Source organism: Lepidochelys kempii, chromosome 1 (genome assembly GCF_965140265.1).
Source record: "Lepidochelys kempii isolate rLepKem1 chromosome 1, rLepKem1.hap2, whole genome shotgun sequence".
Taxonomy (NCBI): Eukaryota; Metazoa; Chordata; order Testudines; family Cheloniidae; genus Lepidochelys; species Lepidochelys kempii.
In genome coordinates this window covers 77,146,564-77,170,052 of record NC_133256.1, presented here as the reverse complement: position 1 = coordinate 77,170,052, position 23,489 = coordinate 77,146,564, and the positions used below count along the sequence as shown (strand labels likewise).

The following is a 23,489-nucleotide window of genomic DNA, read 5'->3' as shown; positions in this document are numbered from 1 at the left end:
GTAGAAAAAACACTGGTTCACATCTATATCGCTGAAATTTTAAAATTAATAATTTACAGCACAAAAGCCATTTTTAATGTCCATTTATAAAATAAAATAAGACATTGTGATAACTCAAGAACAGACACTGCTTTAATTTTCCCAAAACACACATTTATAGGCTGAGCCAGCCATGAAAAGTTTCAGGGGGAAAAGGTAAAATGAGTCAGCCTAAGCAACTATTATCAAGGATTTGGAAAAGAAAATGTGCTGTCGCAACCTTAACTACAGCGATGCAATTATCTTAATTCCAGCTTTGTGCACAACAGGGTAAATCTTAGATGTATTCTTTAAAAAGAAATTTTATGATATTGAGCGCAGCCAATGTTTCAATATACTTTGGGAAAAAAAAAGATATTTCTGCTTTTTTTGTGTCTCTTCCCCTTCTTTACAAGAAGGAAGACAACAGGATTTAAAGTAAATTTGAGTAACTTACTCCTTAATTGTAGTCACAGTCTTTTATTTGTGGCATCACAATTAATTGCTATGGGGTCCAGTTTGATATCATAAAGATTATTATTTCAGTCAAGGAACAAATAGCAAGAGCAGGTGAACATCAAAGCACCGCAATCCTGTTTTCAAATCTTTAGCAATAAATAAAAATAGGGAAAGAATAAAACCAAGGAAATTTAAAAAATTAATAAAAAGAGGTAAATGTGACAGTCCAGCAGATGTGTTTCCAAACAGAATATTTGTCAAAGTTTTCCATGAGGTTTTGGTTGCTACTTAAAATTTTTTATTAAATATGCACCCGATTACAGTGATACAGATTTTCATTATTAGTACAAATATTAAGCAAATTAATATTGTGAGAAAACAATTGCTTTGCAAGTATTAAAAAAAAATGAATGCCCCGCTATTAAACCTCTAGTCTCCTACCTGATCTGAAAAGTAACTGGAACGGAAATGTACCCATTTGACAGAACAGGGTTATTTTATTACTTATTTTCATAGCTGGGTTACTAAAGCATACAAACCTCCATCACACACTTCAACTGGGACTTGTAATAACTTAAATCTTCTGATAAGCTGTCTTTTTTCATCTGTAGTTCATTTACTTCTTTTCTTAATGGTTGGACTACTTCATAGAATCGAATCTAGAAAAGAAAGCAAACAACACTGTCACTCCTCAAAAATACAGATATTAAAAAAATGCAGATAAATTCTAGTAAGAGAACAATTAAAACATTTTATGCCACTAACTTAAAAATCTCATATTTGTTTTTCAAAAAAGTTAATATTTTCAATTAACACATACACTACTTACTACATATCTTTTTACATGTACTACTCTATTACACTGGGCTAATCTACAGTAACGCTGTAAGTCAATCTAAGTTACGCTATTTCAGTTACATAAGTTATGTAACTGAAGTCTGTGTAACTTAGCACGGTGTAGACACCGCTGTAAGTCAACCTATGTCAACGTGAGACACTCTCCTGTCGACATAGCTTTCGCCTCTCGGGGAGGTGGAGTACAGACTTTAACGGGAGAGTACTCTCCCATCGACTTAGCGTATGTTCACAGACCCACTAAATCAACACCGCTGCATTGATCGCAGCAGTGCCGATTTAGCCGGTAGTGTAGACACGGACACTGTTTGTACTCAATAGTCCCTCAGACTCAATTTTTTGTTCCTTGTTTTTATTCTTTCCACACTAAGCATTCATACTAATTAGATGCAACAGATTAGAGTACCACAATAGTAGCTTCTCTTACTCCATTTTATGTTCATTCAACCATTAAACACGCAACTAACATAAAGCAGTTGATGTCGCTCATGATTCTCACATATTTCCTTCATACTTCTAAAAATTATCTCACCAAGTTTAAAATCAACATTACCCCTTCTCCCCCCACCACTTCTGAACAGAAACGTTTTTATTCATCATGCCAGGTGAAGTCAATGAGGAGCAAAATCATAATCCCTGTCAGTCACACATAATCACCAACACTGCTAAAAGCACTACTTTGTAGATGTACAGATGGTACATGAATTATCCTCCATTTCCTTCTGCTGCAAGTGAGAGAGAGAGAAAGAAAGAGGACGACGACCAATCACTGGGGTGTTTATTGAAAGGAGCTCCAAAGTAAAATATTGACTCCCAAAATGTTGATGCTTATCTATTTAAATTTGAGAAAAGAAAGAAAAAGGGAAATTCAGCTTCAAAAGAAATAAGAATTCTAATGGTCTCTACTTTAGAATGAGCATTGTCAAACATTTATGAGTAATTCTTCCAATCATCACAATGAGATCCATTTTTTTCCAGCTTCTCATTTATAACAGATACAAGATTAATTACACCGTGTAGTTTGTATTCTGACAAACACCTGCTTCTATGGTGAATGGCCTTACCAGTGATCCCATTATAAAATTTATTTTCAAAGCTTTCTTATAGCAGGCTTTAAAAGCCCTTACTGAAAGGGCTTTAGCCAAAGTCAAATAGGCCTTTTTAAAAGATATAGAAACATGAAAAGTTGAAATCATACAAAATATATTTTAAAAAATGCACAGATCTGTGCATTATATATATATATAAATCTGTTTTTTTATATCAATACTGCTGGGATCATAAGTATGTGGTTTGGAAAAGCTATGAATTAAATATAGAGAATGGTGGAATGCACTATTTGCTTATGCAATGGCACACCATACATGTACAAGCACACACACAGGTTGGCACCACAGTTATTTAACTATCCACCTTCAGTCAAACTTTATTCCTCCCTTTCATTTATAATGCTTTAAAACAGATCATTTCATCTATCACCTTTGAAGTCCTGAAGTTCTTTTTATATTATACATACTATATATGATCTGTGAATAGTTTTTGGTTTTTTTTTAAATAAGTCCAACTTTAGAATTATATTTAATTATCAACAAAGAAGTGGGGATTAAGACATGCCTGTATTTTTTTTTTTTTAAGTCCTCCATGTGATGGTACACATAGTGTCATTAGAGCCATTCTAGAGACCTGCTGCAGACTAGAACTGGCCTCCTTGGGTCAAGTAAGTCACATTTATTTTATTCCTTTTACCTCGTGAAGGTAAACAAGGCTAAATTAAAAAAGGAACTCAGGCACTTACCTGCCATTTTGGCACCTAAATCTGAGACTTAGGCTTTGTCTACACTGGCAAGTGAACGACAAAATTTTGTCATTCAGAGATGTTAAAAAAATACCCCCTCAGAAAGACAAAAGTTTTGTTGAGGAAAAGCGCCGGTGTGAACAGTGCTTGGTCGGCAGGAGCACTCTCCTGCCAACAAAGCTACCGCCACTCATTGGGGGTGGAAGTTTTTTGTCAGCAGGAGAGCTCTCTCCTGGACAATCAGCAGCTATACTGTGCACCTTTTAGCGGCACGGCTGTAGCTGTACAGCCATGTCGCTAAAAGCTGCATAGTGTAGACAAAGGCAGCTACTGATATTCACAAAATTCCTGCTCAAATGCCTCCTAACCGCACAGGTGCCTAAACTTGTTTGGTGCCTAAATTTCCCTAGGTACCAATGTTTCTGCCTCTAGGCATGCACACTCCAGCCTCGCTTTAGGTGGCTGGCTGCCTAAGCCCCAGAGCAAGTCACAAACTGGGGGAAGATAAGCCGAAGAATGCCTACCTTGCATGCAGAACTCAATCCAGTATGCATGCTCAAAGGCAGTCTCGCTCCATATGCAAGAAGAGGAGGAGGAGGCACTCCCTCATAACTTTTAGCCTAGTGATTAGGGTACTCACCCAGGATGTGGGAGTCTACTGGTTCAGGCTAGCCCCAGGCTGATGAGGAAAATGGATTTGAACAGGAGTCTGCCACTGCTCAGGTGAATGCCCTAACCACTGGGTTATGGAATATTCTCATGTGAGGCTCCCTCAATCGCTTCTCTTGAAACTGTTCCGCTGTATATAAAACTACTTAATCACTGCGGCTGAGAGTGTGAGAATGACTCTAGCCTGGCAGGAAGGGCACACACCCGGGAGGTGGGAAACTCAGGATTAGTCCCTCTGCTCCATTGTCTATTTATTTATTTATCCAAAATGGAACAGCTCAACAGGAGAGACTGAGGGAGTCCTACATCAGAATATTCCATAGCCCAGTCATTAGGGCACTCATGTGAGAGGAGGCAGAACACTGTTCACATTCCTTCTCCACATCAGGCAGAGGGGGCTTGAACCAGCTGTCTCACACACCCTGTGTGACTACACTAACCACTGGGCTGAAAGTCTACGTTTCTCGTTGTCCCTGGCACAGAAATTTAGATGCATTTTATACTTTTCAAAATTTATTTTGCAGGGTAAGGGCAGGGGAAAGCCAACACAAAACTTCGAATGTCCAGGCTATTCTCTGTGTTGGAAAAACTACAAGATTCTCTTAAACTTCAGTTCGTCTCTGAAAACACTAATACGATAAACATTTACTGTGTTTCAGTTCCTTTTACATTAAATTTGCTCATTTTACAAATAAAAAGATGGTTTCGCTAGCTGCAGTCCTAGAAATTCAAGCTGTCAAGAGCTGTGGGATGTCAGTTAAGACTGCATTTTTCCCTGTTCATATAATAAAAATTCTACATGAAAAGTTCTTTCCTTAGTTTATTCAAGTTCTGTGCAAACCCATTGAAGACAATGGGATTTCACGGGTGTAAGTGAGGAAATAATTCTGTTGACTGCGCATAAGGAACAGAAGTATGTAGAGATGACAAGAATAGCAAAATTTATATTTTAGTCACTAAAGCACATAATACTCAGTACACACAAATTTGTGAGACACCGATGTAATTTATACATAGACACTTTCCAGAAGAAAAATGTAATTTAAGGTTTATGGGGTTTTTTTCTCCTGGTTGATATTAGGTGTCTGGAAATACAGATTTGCTGGTACTTCTGTCCTGTCTGTACTTGATCCACAACAGGTGTCTGTTACCTTTATAAAACTTTAGAAACTTCCATGCAATATCATGAATAAATGGGACTTACCTTACCTGTAGAACCTGTAGTAAGGAGAGCACATAATTGTAAAGTTCCTTAATTCTTTTAGAACTATTTGCAAATTACATTTAAAATGTTAGTTACATGCTCTGTGCCACAGCAAAATATCACTTAGCACCACCTTGTGGAAAAAATGGGAACAGTAACCAAAACAAAACACTCAATTTACTAGCTAAAGCAGTAGTTTTCAGACTATTTGTATTGGTGACCCCTTTCACACAGCAAGCCTTTAAGCACGACCCTCCTCATATATTAAAAACAGGGGGAGTGGGGGGGAAATTTAATGGAAGCTGTCAGCCCCACGGAGCGGATAGCTCATGACCCCCATGTAACCACCTTGCAACCCTGAGGGGTAACGACCATCAGTTTGAGAACCCCTGAGCTAATGTCTGCTATCTATATTAACCTATAAAATACTAGAAATTAAACTTGTGATATCCTTTAGTTCAAAATCTAGATAGAATAAACTTGTTTAAAGGATACTTTCTGCTGTAAGCCTGGTATAGAAAATTTACAGACTAAGGACTATATAAGAACGGCCATACTGGGTCAGACCAATGGTCCATTTAGCCCAGTATCCTGCCTTATGACCATGGCCAACGCCAGGTGCTTCAGAGGGAATGAACAGAATGGGCAATCATCAAAGATCCATCCCATGTCATCCATTCCGAGCTTCTGGCAAACAAAGGCTAGGGACACTCAGAACATGGTGTTCCATCCCTGCCCATCTTGCCTAACAGCCATTGATGGACCTATCCTCCAGGAACTTATCTAGTTCTTTTTTGACTCCTGTTATAGTTTTGGCCTTCACAACATCCCCTGGCAAAGAGTTCCACAGTTCTTATTTTCTTATGGATCCAAGGAAAGATCCTTCATCTCTGCACTGTTTAGATTCTAACAGGGCAGAATAACTGAACGAGAACATGGATTGTTGTTCCAGGAAGTCTGTGTGTTTCAAACTCTTATGCTCACTCTGTTCCTTCCTCTGCCACTTAACTTCCCTGCTGCCTACCATGCAAGTAAAACAAATCTCATCCACTTCTTGGTCTCATCATTTCAACCTATTAGGCATTAAAGACTGGGTTTTAAAAGGCTTCTTCTTTCTGTTTGAATGCCACTTTTAATGACTGAATTATATTAGGAAGAGGCCCAGCAATAGGAGTCTCATTTCTAGTGCAGGCGGCCTGTGGGTGGTGATAAAAGAACCTGAGTTCTAAAGGCTTCTCCCTGCTTTCTTCACACATACACTGTGAGTCAGAAAGAGTGCATTAAGGTACTCATTATGACCTTTACAAACAGGTTACTAAACCATGATCATTTGTATTTTGAATAGCAATACAGAATAGCAATACAGAACACAAAGTACTCACAGAAACATATTCAGGGATAGAAAGCTCATCTTCAGGGAGAGATTTCAGTTTTTCATAATAATCTTCTGTCAATTCCAAATCACGCAAGCTGCGACGGATATCTCCGGCTCGCTCCCTTAACTGATGATTTGTTTCTTCTAGTTGTTTTTGCCTCATTAAAATGGTTTCCATTTCCTGTTTCATTAGCTCTTGATGTTTTCTACGTAAATGTATCAGAAAATTATGATAAACATGTCTAAAGTATCAATAAATCCTCACAATACTTGAGCTAGGCAAATAATTATTATCCTAATTTTCAGATGAGAACAAGAGTTCACAATTAATTTAATCCTACCAAAAAAACCCCCAAAAAAACACTTTGCTAACTAGAATTTGTCTACATTACCTCGCTTTCAGCGACATGGCTGTGCCACCACAGCCGTTCTGCTAAAAGGCACGCAGTGTAGCTGCCGTTTGTCAGCAGGAGAAATCTCTCCTAATGATAAAAAGACTTCCACTCCCCATGAGCAGCAGCAGCTGCTCTGTCGGCAGGAAAAAGCACTGTTCACATTGGCACTTTTCATCAGTAAAACTTTTGTCATTTGGGAAGGAGGGTGTTAAATACCCCTGAACGACAAAAGTTTTGCCAACGAAGTTCCAGTACAGACAAAGCCTAAGACAACTCTAGTTAAAGCAACATTAACACCCAAACAACTTCAATTCACACCTTATCATCCAAATATAATCACACTCACAGAGACAACCTCCACAACAGACTGCGTCTCACTTCCAACATACAGCCATCATAATGCACTCATCAAGGTTCTTAGAAATCACACTCAAACAAGGAACTTTAACTCCGACCTCCACAAATGTTAATATGCTACTAATAGACTTTTTAAAATGTTACTACCTAAAGTTAGGTAGGTTGATCATGAGTGATGAAGGCATATACAGCATTGTAAACTGGTTGAATCCCTTAACTGCTCACTTCCAAACATCTGAACATTGAAAGAGTTTGTTTATGTTTTTGTAGATCCACAATTGTTGTAAAGAAAGCCTACTTCTTTTGTATACTGGTTGAACTCCACTGAAAAACACTTTCAATCTAAACTGTTCTTTCAGGAAGGGTTTTATTTGGGGGTGGGAGGAAAGAGGGGGAACTACCCTGTTTTGTTTTTTAAACAAGCACCCAAAAAGTTTTAATTGGGTTGGTGTACAAGGTTTCAGGATAAATCTTGATCCAATATATTTTTTGAGGTTCACCAAAGCAGGCCTAGTCCACAAAAGGGATATGTTCTGAAGAAAGATAAGCATAAGTTATTGATGGGCAGAATAGAAAGGTAGTAGACAGAGGAGGGTAGAAGAAAGTCACTCAGCTGTTTTAGGTCTCTGGCCCTAATAATTTGTACAGTACATAGCACTTTTTCATCTGTACAGATACCAGAGCACTTGACAAAAGTTAGATAAGCATAAGATGGCACAACTAAGCACACAATTGGAAGACATTTTTCCAAGAGCCACTGTGCTCTTAAGTCTGAGACCAGTTCTGCCACAAATTACTCCTGCGGATTCTGCACTACTGCACACGTGCATAATTAATGAGCTCTGCAGATTTCAAATTTTTTGCACCAACAAAAGCTTCTGCCAAAATGTTGCTGCAGTTCCACTTTTCACCCACCAGAGGGCCTGTGGCGATAGAACAAAGTGGCAGCTCACAGCCAGATAAGGAAGAGAAAGCCTGCCTTCTTCACAGAGCCTGTGGCCAGGTCAGGAAATGGGTTATGGGGACGCGGGGGTGTCAGACAGGGGCACATAAGGGCTAGTGGGGGAGGGCAGACTGGAGCATGGGCAGAATGGGAGTGGAGGCACAAGGCCACAGGGGGGAGGGAGGTGCAGACACACATGGGGACTGGGGGAGGGGGTGCAGGGCTACATAGGGCTGGGTGAGGGCACAGAGACACATGGGGACACGGGCAGATGTGCCTGACTGAATGGGAGAGGCTAGGGATCAGCCAGGGTATGCATGGGAAAAGCTTCCTAACAATCCCTCCCCACCCCCACAAAAAACCTGTTCCATACTTCTCTCACCCATACCCAACAACCCTCCAAGTTCACACCCAGGTTCCTTCCCAGCAATCTACTTCCCTCTCCCTCGGCTCCTCTGTTACCCTTGACTTCCCCAAGCCTTTTCACTGTTTCTGAGGGGTGAGAAAATATGATTCTGTATTCTAGTTTAAATTAATTATTACTCAAGAGTTCTCTATTAATATGCCTAGTAAGGAATCTATTTGTCAAAAAACATTTCCTGAATCGTTTTTGTTTTCTGTTTTGTTACATACATACTTGCTGACAGATATTTTGAAGTAAATGACCAAAAACAATTGAGACTGGTGTGATTATATTGTGTTATTTTGACAAATAAAATATGCAGAATTTTAAAATATTGTGTGCAAATTTTTTAATTTTTTTTGGCACAGAATTCCACCAGGAGTATCAAATCTTCTACAGAAAGAGACTTGCAGAAACTCACAACTTCTCTGTGCTTGAGTTTATGTATCTCCTGCTGTGTTGCGAGACTTCACTAAATAAGATACCACACTTCACAATCCTTCTTAAGACCAGTCAGTAGAAGTGAGAACAGAACTCCTTAATGAGGTATTTTGTCAACAGCACATTACCAAATCTAGCTTTAGGTTCTAGACAATTGTAATGTTTCAGAAGACTCAAGTCAAAATCAATATTTACCCAAACACTAGAAGCACTTCTGCTCAATTAAGGCTCTTTCAGGGCCAAATGAGAGTTTTCTAAACTGTCATTCCCTCCCATCTCCCCAAGCCATTCAGGATATAGACTTATCAAAAAAGAGTTGTAAATGTATTATTTTTTAAGTGGGGAAAGTATTACTCCTAATCGAGCCCTTTATTCACAAAACAGCAGAGATTCTTACTTATATTAAAGTTTCAAGTACAATTTAGGTTCAGTCAGGGCTAGTAGTGAAAGTTTCAGCAAGTTACAGTTAGCAGTTTTAAGTGAAGGTTTAGAATGGAAAGTTTATACAACCTATAATAAAGCTGCTCTTCCAGTAACCTACATCCCGTCATGTTTTATTTCCTACCACTGCATTTAGATCAATAGTACATATTAATGCTGAAGTTGATTTGTTTATTCTCGTACCTGGCATCTTCTTGCTGTAATGCCAGCTGGTTGTCTAGTCGTAAAGATAACAGCTGCTTCTGGTGGATTGTATCATTAAGCTTCTCTTCTAGCTCTTCAATCTAAAAGCAATTAAAGATAAAAGAGAAAAATGACTTACCTTGCTAACTTCTCCTGAAACATTTTCTGACAAAAGTAATACCCTATACTACCTTCCACTAAAAAAGTTAAGAAAAATAGCAGAGGTCTGAATTAGTCAGGAGACTGCTATTTTGATTGTTTTAAGAAAACCCAAAAATGTTCTAGACACCTGCCAAAAGAAATAAAGAAATTATACCTGTCCCAAAGTACCTACAAAGTAAAGCTCCAATTCTATAACTGGATTCACAAAGGCCGAGGCATCCGCTTGCTCAGATTCGATTGCAGGATTTGGCCTAAATTCAACTTACAGACAAGTGCAAGTTATAAACAGATATCAACAGAAGAGACTGAGCCCTGGTTTACGCTTATGTAGGTATAACTACAGTTGCTCAGGGATGTGGAAAATCCACACCCTTGAGTGATGCAGCTATACTGACGAAACTCTCTTCATAGACAGGGCTTCTCTCATCGACACACCTACTGTCTCACGGAAAGGTGGAGAAGCTCTCCCATCAGCATAGGTAGCATCTTCATTAACTGCTACAGTGGCACACTTGTACAAGTGCAGCTGCACCGCTGTAAGTGTAGACAAGGTCTAGGATAAAGGTAACAATAATAAAACTATACACTACTGTAGTAAGACATTATTGCACTTCCCCCTACCTAAGCTTCCCTCCCCATACTTCTTGTAAATGAGATGGGACAAGATATAGAATCTCTCGCTTCGAAGTCAGTCCACATTTCCACAGACAAACTTTCCCATTTGACCACCACTCAAAAGTCTACAATTCAGTGTTTCTCAACCTTTTCAGGCTGGTGATCCCTTAACTCCCTTACATTTTTTAGTCTTCTGTAGTAAATGCATGTGATAGCCCTCTGTAGTGTGTGTCTGTGTGTTTTGAGAGGCTGACAAAGAATTCTTGACTTTGAATGGTAAGAGTGCCTGGGCACTAGTATTTTCTTTGGTTTAGACTTGTAAAAAGCACAAGACTAAAGTAAAAAGAAAAGGAGTACTTGTGGCACCTTAGAGACTAACAAATGTATTTGAGCATAAGCTTTCGTGAGCTACAGCTCACTTCATCAGATGCATCCGATGAAGTGAGCTGTATCTCACGAAAGCTTATGCTCAAATACATTTGTTAGTCTCTAAGGTGCCACAAGTACTCCTTTTCTTTTTGCGGATATAGACTAACATGGCTGCTACTCTGAAAAAAGACTAAAAGTATTGTCACAAGAATTCCTAAGTTCTAACCCCAGCTCTGTTTGTACTAAAGATATATCCTCGGGAAGTCAAATAATTCCTTCATGTCTCAATTTTCCCATCTTTTACCTTCTGTAAAAAACAGGGAAGATATTTTGGTACCTACCCTACAGGAATATTATGGAAAATTGAAGTCTGTACAGTACTCTTGTCATAAATATAAAGGGAAGGGTAAACACCTTTAAATCCCTCTTGGCCAGAGGAAAAACCCTTTCACCTGTAAAGGGTTAAGAAGCTAAGATAACCTCGCTGGTACCTGACCAAAATGACCAATGAGGAGACAAGATACTTTCAAAGCTGGAGGGGGGGGACAAAGGGTTCTCTCTGTGTGTGTGTTGCTTTTGCCCAGAGCAGGAATGCAGGTCAGAACTCCTGTAAAGAGTTAATAAGCAATCTAGTTAGATATACGTTAGATTCGGTTTTGTTTAAATGGCTGATAAAATAAGTTGTGCTGAACGGAATGTATATTCCTGCTTTTGTGTCTTTTTGTAACTTAAGGTTTTGCCTAGAGGGATTCTCTGTGTTTTGAATCTGATCACCCTGTAAGGTATTTACCATCCTGATTTTACAGAGGTAATTCTTTTACTTTTTCTTTCATTAAAATTCTCTTATAAGAACCTGATTGCTTTTTCATTGTTCTTAAGATCCAAGGGTTTGGGTCTGTGTTCACCTATGCAAATTGGTGAGGATTTTTAGCAAGCCTTCCCAAGGAAAGGGGGTGTAGGGCTTGGGGGGGATTTGGGGGGAAAGAGGTTTCCAAGTAGGCTCTTTCCCTGTTATTTTTGTTAGACACTTGGTGGTGGCAGTAGTAAGATCCAGGGACAAAAGGTAAAATAGTTTGTACCCTGGGGAAGTTTTAACCTAAGATGGTAAAAATAAGCTTAGGGGGTTTTTCATGCAGGTCCCCACATCTGTACCCTAGAATTCAGAGTGGGGAAGGAACCTTGACAACTCTGAAAGTGCTAAAAAGTATTAAGTCAAGAATGAAAGTGAACTCATAGGCCTAGAAATTTCCACAGGGCTGAAGCACATTGCATAAGAAAGCTCACATTTTCACCTCTGTACCTTTCACCTGATTTCAGTTAGAGCAACTGAAGTTGACTTGTATATTGAAGTTATTCAAGAACCGTGAATGAGGTAGTATATAAAGTACTTTTCTAGACTTAAGCAGTTGTTGTGGAATAGGGCACACATATACACAATCACATACTTCCTTACTTTGGTCAGATATTCCACTTTCAAGTTGTCAATCATTAAGTTTTTCTGAGATAACTCTATTTTCAGCAATTGTAGATTATGAAGCAATTCCTTCCGCTCAATCAGTTGCCTAGTGATTTTGGTGGTACCTTCTCTCTCTTCAGAAGAGGAAATGTCATCTGTTGGTACTGTAGTCTCTAAACTAATATCTTCAGACTCCAGGGAGCTGGAGATATTTGCTTTCTTGGTTTCCTTGGAGCCCTTCCGTGACATTTTTCTTTCTATTTGAAGAGGTTTTTATGGTTATGATTTGATCTGAGCACCCTGTAGAGTGAAATGCAGAAGTCAGAACAATTAAGAGAAAAGGTATTAAAAGATTATGAAAAACTATTAACCAACACTTTAGATTTCCTGCTCAATGTTTGGCCTATCCTTTCACCTGTAAGAGATGTTTGTAGGATGCTGTAAAATAAAATCTTTCCCCAGAACTCTGTTTCTGGGGCTTTCTACCTTCCACAACAGCAATGGCCTTCTCTCCAGAAGGACATTCTAGGCTCATCATTACCAATGGGTGGTGTCACCAGTGCTAGAATGAGCTACATATGGATTGTCACAGTGGGATTTCACCTTGCTCAGTCTCAGCATAGTGCCTGACCCCCTCATTAATCACATGCTTTGCACTGCCTATGCAGCATTGCAAAAAGACACCATGGGTTTTTGGTTCAGTCTCTCCCACATTTCTCTCATTCAATCTCCCTCTTTCCCAGAGGCATGGAACATAATATATGGCAGAGATCCAAATGAGGGACATACTTATTATTCATGCAGCAAACTTAAATGACATGGGAAAGATTCCTTAAGCTTCCATACATAACTTTCTAATCCATATCAGTTCTTATACCATCCTCTCTAACATACTATCTGAATGCCTCCCAGTCGTGCCTGAAGCAAACTGACCACACATCTATCGAATGTGTTTTGTTCTCTCTCTCAGCCTCTCCCCAGAAGATAACTGTGCATCCCATACAATGTTTTGGGTTTTTTTATTTGTTTGTTTGTTTGTTTTTGGGGGGGGGGGTCATAACACTTGACCCTGTGTTTATGTTAGGAAAGGAAGGTCAAAGAATGGTGCCTTGCACCTGCAGTGGGGATGCTCCAGTCGGACCCTTACTTTAGTCTTCCTTGCATCCACAAAGCCGAGCTCGCTCTCCGCCACAGCCCGTGCCCTGCCCCTTCATCCCTAATGAACAGCCTGTTTAAACACAGAAGTGGGGAGTACCAAGCCACCATCCCTCAGACTGAGGGGCGGTGGAGAGGCCTGACCACGGGGGCAGGGTCACAGCAGGAGGGCTGGAAGTCGCCCTAGGGCAGGAGTGGCTCCTGGTCCCAATGAACACCAGTGGAGCCCGGCCTGCGCCATCCCGCACCCCACTCGGGCTTCCCTCCTGAATGACCCCGGGCACATCGCCTGCCGGCCCCGAGCCGCCCAAAGGCCTGCGCGCAGCGAGGGGCTGGCGTGTTTGAACGTGTTATTTCATATCTGCGTATAGCCCCGCACGAACCATTACCGGGGCGAGCGGCAAAACGAGGCTGCCCCGTGAGAGCCGCCGGGGCGGATCCCCGCGGCGCAGGCCGGTACGTTTCGGGAGGCGACCCTCACTGCAGCCCTGCCCCGTGCACTGCCCGGCTAGGCGGGAGAGGCCCCTGCAGCCGGACTCACCTCCGGCAACTCCCGACCAACAGCTCAGGCTTCACCCCGGAAAGGGCGGGGCTGTTAGCTGCCGTCACCAAGACAACAGCACTCGCGCTAAAACCAAAGAACGAAGGGAGCAGCGCCAACCGACCCGCTCTAGTCGCAATGCATGCTGGGACCCGCAATCCCCTTCCATCCCAACGGCCCAAACAGCACAGCGGGCATCCGAAGTGTTTCCGGCGCGGGCCGCAGTGCATGCTGGGAGCTGTAGTCTCCGGTTCCGCCTGCCGTTCCGGTTCCGGCAGGGTCGAGTTGCTTGCCGGGAGCCTCTCGCCTGGTGCTGGTTCTTCCCTGGGGTACTGGCCGGCGCTACTGCGGGCAGGATGTTGACCTCGCGCACGTTCCTGAAGCGGACGCGGGCGGGTGCGGTGATGAAAGTGGTGCGCGAGCACTACCTGCGCGAGGACATCGCGTGCGGGGCGGCCGCCTGTGAGCAGTGCGGGCAGCAGCCCGGGGAGCCCCGCCTCGAGGCCCAGCCCGGCGGTGCCGCCAGCAGCCTCTGCCCCGCCCCGCACTACTTGCTGCCGGACACCAACGTCCTGCTGCACCAGGTACCAACCCCCGCCCACTCCCGAGGGTGAGGGAGCTGTGCGCGTGGGGCTTGGGACTCACGCAGGAGTCAGCATTGTTCTGTGCGGCGTAGCCGTAGCCGTGTGGGTCCCGGGATATTGGAGACAGGATCCCTCACCCGTCTTCTCTCAGGATTCGCTGGTCAGGCCTCCAGCAATCCGAGATCCGGTCAAACGTCAGGAGGCTTAAACCTCATAAATGCGGTTTTCTCTTTGTCGGCCTGGCAGTGTCTGCTTTGCCGTGCTTTCTGGCCGCGGTTTCAAGCATTTCCCCACAGCCCCGGGGATATCAACCTCCTCTTTCTGAAATCTGAGCCCAGCTTCCCTTGTAATCGCTTGTCTCCAGGAGCTGGGACTTAAAGAAAAACACCAAATGTTGTGAGACATGCAATCAAATCAAGAGAGTGGCAGCACCAGCGCCATCGCTTTTGGGATTCCCTGTCCTTCGGGCCAATGCTCAATTTGGCTTCCTTGATGATACTGTTGGGGGGTCAGGGCTGAAGTGAATCTTCTCTCTCTACCTAATCAAATTCATGGCTGACAGCTTTTGAAAATCCCATCCAAGGTCTCCCGGCAGGGTATGGGGACAGCTCCTTAGGGGGCTAGAATTTCCACCGTCTGCTCCCCAGCCGCCAGGGTGAGGCAGGTCTGGGCATCTCATCATTCATTTTATCTTCTGGCAATCATGTGTCAGGATCAGGTAAACAATTCCACTGAATGCATCTGATGAAGTGAGCTATAGCTCATGAAAGCTTATGCTCAAATAAATGGGTTAGTCTCTAAGGTGCCACAAGTACTCCTTTTCTTTTTGCGAATACAGACTAACACGGCTCCTACTCTGAAACTTGAATCTCTGTTATGAGTTATAAATAAACAATAACTTGGATTCCTTTTTGTTTCACAGATTGATATACTTGAAGATCCTGTTATTACAAATGTAATTGTGCTTCAGACAGTTTTACAAGAAGTGAGGAAACGGAGTGCACCAGTGTACAAGCGAATTAGAGATGTGATTGCCAGTCCTGAAAAACATTTCTATTCCTTCACTAATGAACATCATCGGTAAGGTATAGCTTAGGGTACAGCAAACTTCAGAATGTACCACATAGGTAACCGGGAGACAACTGACATTTTTGCTGTAATGATGATGACAATATGACAACTGCAGTTGTAGTAAAATTCAAGTGCTTTGAAGTTTCATCAACAGACATGAAATGATGCACTTTTAGGGTGGCTAGTTGTGAGACAATTGCAGGTGCTTGAAAAGGAATATGCCTGAAAGTCAAATGCCTTCAGACACTTCAAAATACATTTACCTCAAAATATCCACATGCACTGGAAAATGATTTTGCATTCAGAAAAAATATCTTTTTAATTTAGGAACTAATGAAGCTAACGGTTTGCATGCATTTGTTGTCAATAATTACATGAATTGGTCTCTTGGCAATTGGATTGGTCCCTTAGTCTGGTTTACTGTGTGAAAAGCTTCATGCATGATTCTCCTGTGTTATAGTTGCTTTTGTTTTACTGGAGATAGGGTGTAGCTACCTGCCCCAAACCACTTTCACCTGCTGCTCTGACTCACTTCTGCACCTATCCCAAACCTAAATTTTTCAGTACTGTTGCAAAAGACACATGATTTAAAATGTATTAGCAACTTGAACCAGAATTTAATTTCTTTGCTATTTTTTCTTAATCACAAGCATGTATTGGTTTGTTGGTGTGGAAATTGCTGCTGGAACAGATCTCTGGTCTGTCTAGTAGTATCCTATCTCCAGCAGTGGCTTTTAGTAGATTTCTCAAAGGAAGGCAAACCTTCACTCTACCACACACACTAATGCATCTGGACAATTGTGCATTGTTAAATCATTAGAGAACTTGTGAAGGCCTACTTTGGTGGTTTGCTAATGCCAGGAAGTAGGCAAGATTTGTAACTCTTGTGTTGTTGTTGATGTGTTCTGTTAAATAGTTACCACATTTCACTCTTGTGGTGATCACTTTGCACATTAGTGAAATGCAAACTGCACAAGTGAACATCATGATATCAGTCTGGATAAAAGACAATATATTAACTTAAATTGTCATTAGCCTCAGTCATCTAGGGTTTGATCCAAAACTCATTGAAATCAGTAGATAGACACTCTCTTTGACTTCAGTAGGCTTTGGATCAGGCCCCTAACTTTTCTGAAGGCTTGTCTACACTACAAAATTAAGTTGACTTAAGTCCACTTACAGCCACCGCAGTAATTGAAGTGGTGATTCATGTCCACTCTTGCTTCTCATGTCTGTAGTGCGCGTCCTCACCAGAAGTGGGGCATTGTGAGACACTGACACTGGAGCCCAGCAGCCCTGGGCTGACAGCCTCAGCTGTAATCATGGGGCTCACAGCCCCCCGCAACTGTCAGCTGGGCACTGGGCTCATAGCTGCAGCCCCCCAGCCCCTGTGCTGACAGCTGGAGCTGTCAGCCAGGCACTGGGCTCACAACTGTGATCCTACCTCACAGCCCAGGGACTGACACAGCTGTGAACCCACACAGGGCTCAGTTTCACAGCAGGGAACTATTAGCAATGAAATTGACATTCTTGTCAGGTTCACGGCTGCTATTATTTCACTTTTCAGCTTTGGCTGTCAGCCGGTGGGGGCTCTATGAGCCCCCGTACCAGGTCTGACAGCCCAAGCTGTCAGCGCCATGTGGGGCTCATTGCTGGAATCCCCGGGCTACAGGGCTGACAACCGGAGCCAAAATGTGAAATAGTAGCAGCTGTGAACCTGACAAGAATGTCTGTTTCATTGCTGGTAGGTTCCCAGCTGTGAAACTGAGCCTTTCAGGCTCACAGCTGGGGCTGTTGCTGCGGGGGGGGGGAGTCCAGCTGCCAGGGCTGACAGCCAGAAGCACAGCTGCCACCTTCCAGTGAGGGATTGGGGTGTGGGGGAGAAGAGCCCAAGCCCGAGCAGTGGCTTAGGTTCTGCTCTCCTTCCCTCTCCACCCCCAGATCCCTCACCAGGAGGCAGTAGTGGGGCTCTGGGTCTCAGTGCTGGGGGGATGACTCTGCTGTCAGCCCGGCTTGGGGTTGACAGCCAACAGCTGATGTAAATAATGCAGCATCTACACAGAGGCTGTGTTGCCCTAACTACGTTGATATATGCACTGCGCCTCTCATGAAGGTGGAGTTATTATGTTGAAGGGAACATTGACTTCATTGGAAGCAGCATTCTAACGTAGACACTGACATAGTTAGGTCAACATAAACTGTCTTATGTCAACCTAACTCTGTAGAGTAGACCAAGCCTGAATCTTACTAAGTAACTTGACTCAATAATGTAGTGTTGAGTTCCATACCTCACATTTAAAAGATACAAATAAAAGGAAGTAATGATGTATGCCATCGTCTTCTCATGCTATAAAAAATGGCTAATGGTAGTGCCAAACATAATGAGAGTGTATAAATCATTTTGTATTATGGTAGTACCCAGAGGGCCCTGGGCAAGTTGGGGACCCTGTTGTGCTAGGCACTGTACAAGCACATAGTAGGAGATAGTCCTTGCCCTGAGGTGTGACCAACAAAAGTTGGGACAAGAGAATATTATTCCCATGCAGAGGAAGAGATATATTAAACAACTTTATCCAGGGACACACAAAAGATTCAGCAGACCTGGGAACTGAACCCAGATCTTCTGACTACCGGTCCATTTCCCAAACTGCAAGACCATCTTTCCTCTGACCATCCCCTTTCATTCCAAAGTAAATACTTCTATTATTTTTAATATCTTGTAGAACTCACCCCTAATATCTCTTAAGTTTTATTTTCCTTCAAGCTCTTTTCTATTTCTGTTGTGTGGGTTTATTTTTTAAATGAGGTGACTGAAACACTGAATACATACATATTGAGCCAGTAGCCTCATCTAGACATCCACAGAGACAACAGTCTCTCTTAGGGAAGGTTTACTGGGGTTGTTTGTTTGGTCAACAGACCTAGTGGTTTAGGTCTCTTTCAGTTGAGTGTGTCCTGGACCCCTGAATGGGTCTCAGCTAGGTCGACTTCCTTGATGGTAACACCTAGTCCGGCCCAGCCTATGGCTTGGGGAGGGGAATCTGGGAGGGAAGCAGACCTGGGCCGCCTTGCTCCACGAGATCCCAGCCCAGGGCCCTGAAAGTGTAAGAGCCTGGAGTGGCCTAAGTTTGGCCCACCTCCTAATCACCTTCTCCTGAGCCACTTCCTACCACACCTGATGTCTCCATTTGGGGCATGTCTGCTGTTAAGTAAATCTCATTGGCTTTAAACCCACAATCTAGGGGCCAATGCAGGTAACTCTCTGGTGTTCCTGCACACAGTTCTCCCTCCTTTGTTATTGTTGAAGGTAAAGGGGTAGGGGCTGCGTTTTCTACTGCTGAAGAGCAGTACTTCTCTCTTTCCTCACCCGTGCTCGAGCTTTCTTTATACTGGTCCTTTCCCCAGGACCATGCTAGGCATTGCCTGAGGGCAAAGTTTTCCTGCCCCAGTACTGCTCCAGCCCTTCCCTCTTTCTCAGACTTGGTGTGGGGTCTGTAAACTCCATCACAGGAAATAACTAATTTGGATTTGTTGGTGCATGCAAGTAACTTCTATTATTGTTTCTGTAGTGCATTATGTTTGTCCTTGTGTTGCTCAGTTAATGAAATTCATTAAGTCCCTCTGGAGTGTCTCACATCCTCCCTAATCTTGAATAATTTCTGTGTTGGAAATAGAATTTTCTCACTATTTTTCCTTATTCCCCTAACTTTTAGATTGTTGTTGGATATATTTAAACATAAGTAGCATCACACTTTTAACCTTGCTTTAGGATTTTCTGTTGGTTTCAGAGAAACTTATATAGAACAAGAGCAAGGAGAAACTGCTAATGACCGCAACGATAAAGCCATCCGAGTAGCAGCAAAATGGTATGATGAACACTTGAAGAAAATAAACAATGAGGAGACCATCCAAGTTATTTTACTAACAAATGACAGAAATAATAAAGAGAAGGCTGTGGAAGAGGGGTTAACTGCTTATACATGTAAGTTTGATATGAAGTATTTGACTTATTGTTGACATGTAAAAATCTCCTAGTGTCTTCATACTTATCTTGTAAATAAATAATCTTCTGCCTGTGTTTTTATAGGTGAAGAGTATATAAAGAGCTTGATAGCTAATCCTGATCTTGTAGATCGGCTTGCTTGTGTATCTGATGAAGGGGTATGTTTTCTTTTATTTATTTTGTTCCAGCTCTTCAAAAGAAATATAAATGGTTTGCAATATGGTGATACTGGTCTTTATGTGCATTCTTAACTTATCAAAGTTTCGTGACCATATTGTTTTGCTGCTGCTGGAGAAATGAAACGCTGCTCAGAATGCACTGTTTATGCAGTTATTAGAAAACTGTTACAAGTTACATGCAGAAGTCACAGTTACGGTAGATAGCTCCTCATTCAGTGTCGGGTGAAAACAATATCAATTGAACCAAAAATGTAGATCCATAGCCAGAATAACTGGAGTAAACAAACATTGCCTAAAACTGGATTGTGGACCAGTTAGCTCTTTGGTTGTTCCTGTTATTTTAGAGCTCACATTAATTTAATATTTTTCATGAGTGTTTTCTGTCAATTTTTATTTAATATGATTTACTTGTATAAACAATTTAGGTATTTCAAATACCTACATACTCATATAATTACCAATGATTTAATATGGGACAAAATATTTTCTGATTTACTAAATATATTAGAGTTGATGTGGTTCCAAGGCTCTCACTTTGCTCAATATTTCTCTTAAAGTTGTGGTTTTAGTAAATGCTTTAAATCACTCTAATTTGGTTGTGATTTTAAAGGTTTAGGATTTGGCAGGGGGTGAGAGGTTACATGGAACATTGAGAAATATTGTCTTGGGAACGGTTTTTCCCTCATACAAACTTGATGCTGTCCTGATAACCTCTGAATTAAATATAAATGCACTTGATATCCACACAGTATATGGCTATGGTGTGCAGCTGCAGGCAGAAGAAAAGAACTCCCAGTATGTGATGCTTCCAGGGTCCTTGTACTGCTGTGAAACCTTTTGAGACAGTAATCCACTTCCTGTTAGCAGTAGCCTGCACATTTTATATACTCTTATTGCTACCTAAACAAATGGTTATACCTCTGATTTTTGCATTGAAGTTCGGTAGGCTGAATTTGATGTCAGTGAGCTTAGTTTTAGAATAGTTATGAATGCAATGAATCAACTACAATTTTAACTTTTTTAACAGAAAGAAATAGAAAGTGGAAGGATAATTTTTTCAGAGCATCTTCCCCTTAGCAAATTACAGCAAGGCATAAAATCTGGAATCTACTTTCAAGGAACCTTCAGAGCCAACAGAGATAATTATCTTGAAGCTACAGTATGGATTCATGGAGATACTGAAGAGAACAAAGAAGTGAGTTTTTTGCATTCGATTTCATGTTTTGAAAAACATCCAGTGTGTTTTTATGAATAACTTATGGGTTTCTAAGGATTTATGTAGATGAGCCACATGACCTCTTACTGTTTTGAAATGTTGCTATAATGTCCCTTTGCTTAATGAAGGCCCTTTCTCTTAGTTTTACATTACTTCTACATTAGTTACCTATATGTGATCTATGTCATGTCATCCCAGTTGTCTTTAACTCAGGTTTTCCACCAAGATCTTGGTTTTTATAGCACTGTCCGCTTCTTTTTTGTGAGCAGTGTGCATTTTATTGTGGCCATTTTTTTCCCCCTCCAGTTTTCTCTGTCACAGCTCTGACTCTTTGTTACTCGAAGTGAGAAGATTCTCTATTGACCAATATACAAGTCCACTTTTTAAGACCAAGGAAATATGTCTGGAGTACATTCAAGTATATATTTTTGCTCATCTGCTTGAGCACTTATTGAAGTTAGTAATCTGGGAATGTAATGTCGTAAAATCTCATTCTGTGGGCAAGTTGGTGATGGAAAGGTAGGGAAGGTCTCATTTGATTTGTTTAAAAAAAATCTACAAAATCATAATTTCAGTCGTGTCACCCTCTGCGTCGTAGGGAGGACTTGCTGCTTTCTTTCAGCTCCAGGTCTTCCAATTTGTGGAAACTTTGATAATACAATGTCTTTGAAAATGGGTCAAGTTGGGTATCATTTGAAAGTCCGGTCTTTCACAAACACAGTGATACCAAACACGACAAACCTAGAACAATTGTGTAAATATATAGTTGAGAACATTTTTAAAAATCAAATTTTTTTTAGTTTAACACAGGGATGCATTGCTTACATAAGAAGGACTTTGATCTTTGATAATCCTGGGGGAATTAGCCCTGACATGTAGGACTGAAAACGTTAATTCATCAAGTCATCATCAGAGTCATCTCCTTCTAGACAAATTGCCGCTCTTGCATATCTCCGTACAAGGCACGCTGTTAGCCAAACCTTTGCAGGGTGTTGAGTATCTAGTCTGTTCATACAAGCATTTGATTACCTGAAGGATTGATTTGGGCATGCATGGTATTTTATATATCACTGGTGTGTGATAAATCCTTCCTCCAAGACCCATTCGTGCCCAGGAGGGGAGGGTAGTTTTTGGATGTGCTTGATCATCCACAGAACCATTCCATTGCTTGATGATTTGCCCTGTTGATACCAGATATAAATGCATCCCTTGTTGGTGGCAATTTTTTCCATTTGTCTGCTTCTTGGAAAGCATCCACCAACAGAGCTCTGCAAGTGTAATAATGTTGGTCTTCAAACGGTAAACTCAGCATATAAACATGTCCAGTGCATTTATTACCTTATCAGTGACTGTCTCAGCTGTTGTGAGTACCTTCAGAGTAAGGAGAGAGTCATCAGAGGTTGAATAAAATGCCTCCCATTAAGATAATTTGGTCATTCCAGCCAGCCTTCCAGTAGTATCACATCCGGAAACCTGGCATTGTAGCAACTTTTAATGGTCCAAGTGATAGGAATGCATCTCAGAGGGATATACAATAATTCTGTTCCACAACAACAGTCACAGAAACAGAATCTTGCAGAAATCTTGGGTGTAATGTCTCTCAGAGAGCGCTAGAACATCTGTGTCTTGTGCAAAAATCCAGAGTTTAGTAGCACCTCTCTCTCTGGCATTGAGCACATACAAGATAACTTTAGTGTCAGCCGCCGTATGGGAGCTACCAAGAAACTCCTCTGAACTGGGTGATGTTAGGGAGCTTTATTGCTTCATCCACTTACTTCCCTGGTCCTTCTCGCATGAACAGAGAGCAACAATACCCGAAGTCCAAAGGTGCAAACAATTTGATGTTTATTGGGGTGAACTTCCAGCAAGCATGATTCCAGTTTCCTTCCTTAGTGTCCCCCTTCCCAGCTCTGACACCACAGAGCCTTACACCTGTGTCCCTCTTCCCATTCCTGCCCTTAGTCAAACATGATTCCGATTTCCGCACCCCTGTTCCCATTTTCCCCTTTAGCAAAACATGATTCCAGTTTCCCCATTCCCTCTTCCCATTTCCCGACACACCCACCCACTTCCTGATTGACTGCAGACTATATAGTAAAACTTGAGTTCTGCTTAGCTATACTTTAACCAGTCATTTTCCTGAAATTTAACGAACCAATCCTAACATATTGTAACATGATTATGTAACCAATTATATCCCACCACCTTAATTAGTTTACATCCAGCAAAATTAATTATACAGCAGACAGGAACAATCAGAGAACCAGACAGAGATTATCCAGACCAACAATAGCAAAGTGGGAACTATAATGACAAAACAATACAGAAGTGAGGATTTCACATCCCAGCTATTGATAAGTGAGTTCTTGCCAGACAGGATGCTATCAAACTAAGTTTCCTTTTACGTTTTCTAGGCACTTCCCTTTCTCTGGAGGCGATAGGCATTATCAGGACAGGATTGTATTCCTAACAGCCCAATAACACCTTATTTCAATGTGACTGGTTTGGAATGTGAGGATGTGACCATTCACTTCCCAGCTTATGGCTGCCTCTGTTGCTTAGCCAAAGGCCTTAGCCTAAGAACAGAACATCAGACTGTC

General features: G+C 41.7%; 2 protein-coding genes across 11 annotated transcripts in view; one reads left to right on the top strand and one right to left on the bottom strand.

The window, feature by feature from the left end:
* Positions 1 to 13,936, bottom strand: part of PIBF1 (progesterone immunomodulatory binding factor 1) — a 171,836-nt gene extending 157,900 nt beyond the window's left edge. For 3 of the 7 annotated variants that reach the window (XM_073346595.1, XM_073346575.1, XM_073346604.1), the window contains exons 1-5: positions 13,837 to 13,936; positions 12,138 to 12,440; positions 9,539 to 9,639; positions 6,383 to 6,581; positions 1,017 to 1,136 (exon numbers count right to left, since the gene is read on the bottom strand). In XM_073346595.1, coding sequence (XP_073202696.1) covers positions 1,017 to 1,136; positions 6,383 to 6,581; positions 9,539 to 9,639; positions 12,138 to 12,389 — 672 coding nt within the window. In that variant the 5' untranslated portion in view covers positions 12,390 to 12,440; positions 13,837 to 13,936. The other 4 variants (XM_073346585.1, XM_073346613.1, XM_073346622.1 and 1 more) reach the window with 4 other exon arrangements.
* Positions 13,937 to 14,082: 146 nt separating this feature from the next.
* DIS3 (DIS3 homolog, exosome endoribonuclease and 3'-5' exoribonuclease) overlaps positions 14,083 to 23,489 on the top strand; it is a 32,879-nt gene continuing 23,472 nt past the window's right edge. Inside the window, exons 1-5 of one of the 4 annotated variants that reach the window (XM_073346564.1) lie at positions 14,083 to 14,420; positions 15,343 to 15,500; positions 19,280 to 19,473; positions 19,579 to 19,652; positions 20,701 to 20,868. In XM_073346564.1, coding sequence (XP_073202665.1) covers positions 14,193 to 14,420; positions 15,343 to 15,500; positions 19,280 to 19,473; positions 19,579 to 19,652; positions 20,701 to 20,868 — 822 coding nt within the window. In that variant the 5' untranslated portion in view covers positions 14,083 to 14,192. Of the gene's footprint in view, positions 14,421 to 15,342; positions 15,501 to 19,260; positions 19,474 to 19,578; positions 19,653 to 20,700; positions 20,869 to 23,489 lie in introns of those variants that run through there. The other 3 variants (XM_073346548.1, XM_073346540.1, XM_073346556.1) reach the window with 3 other exon arrangements.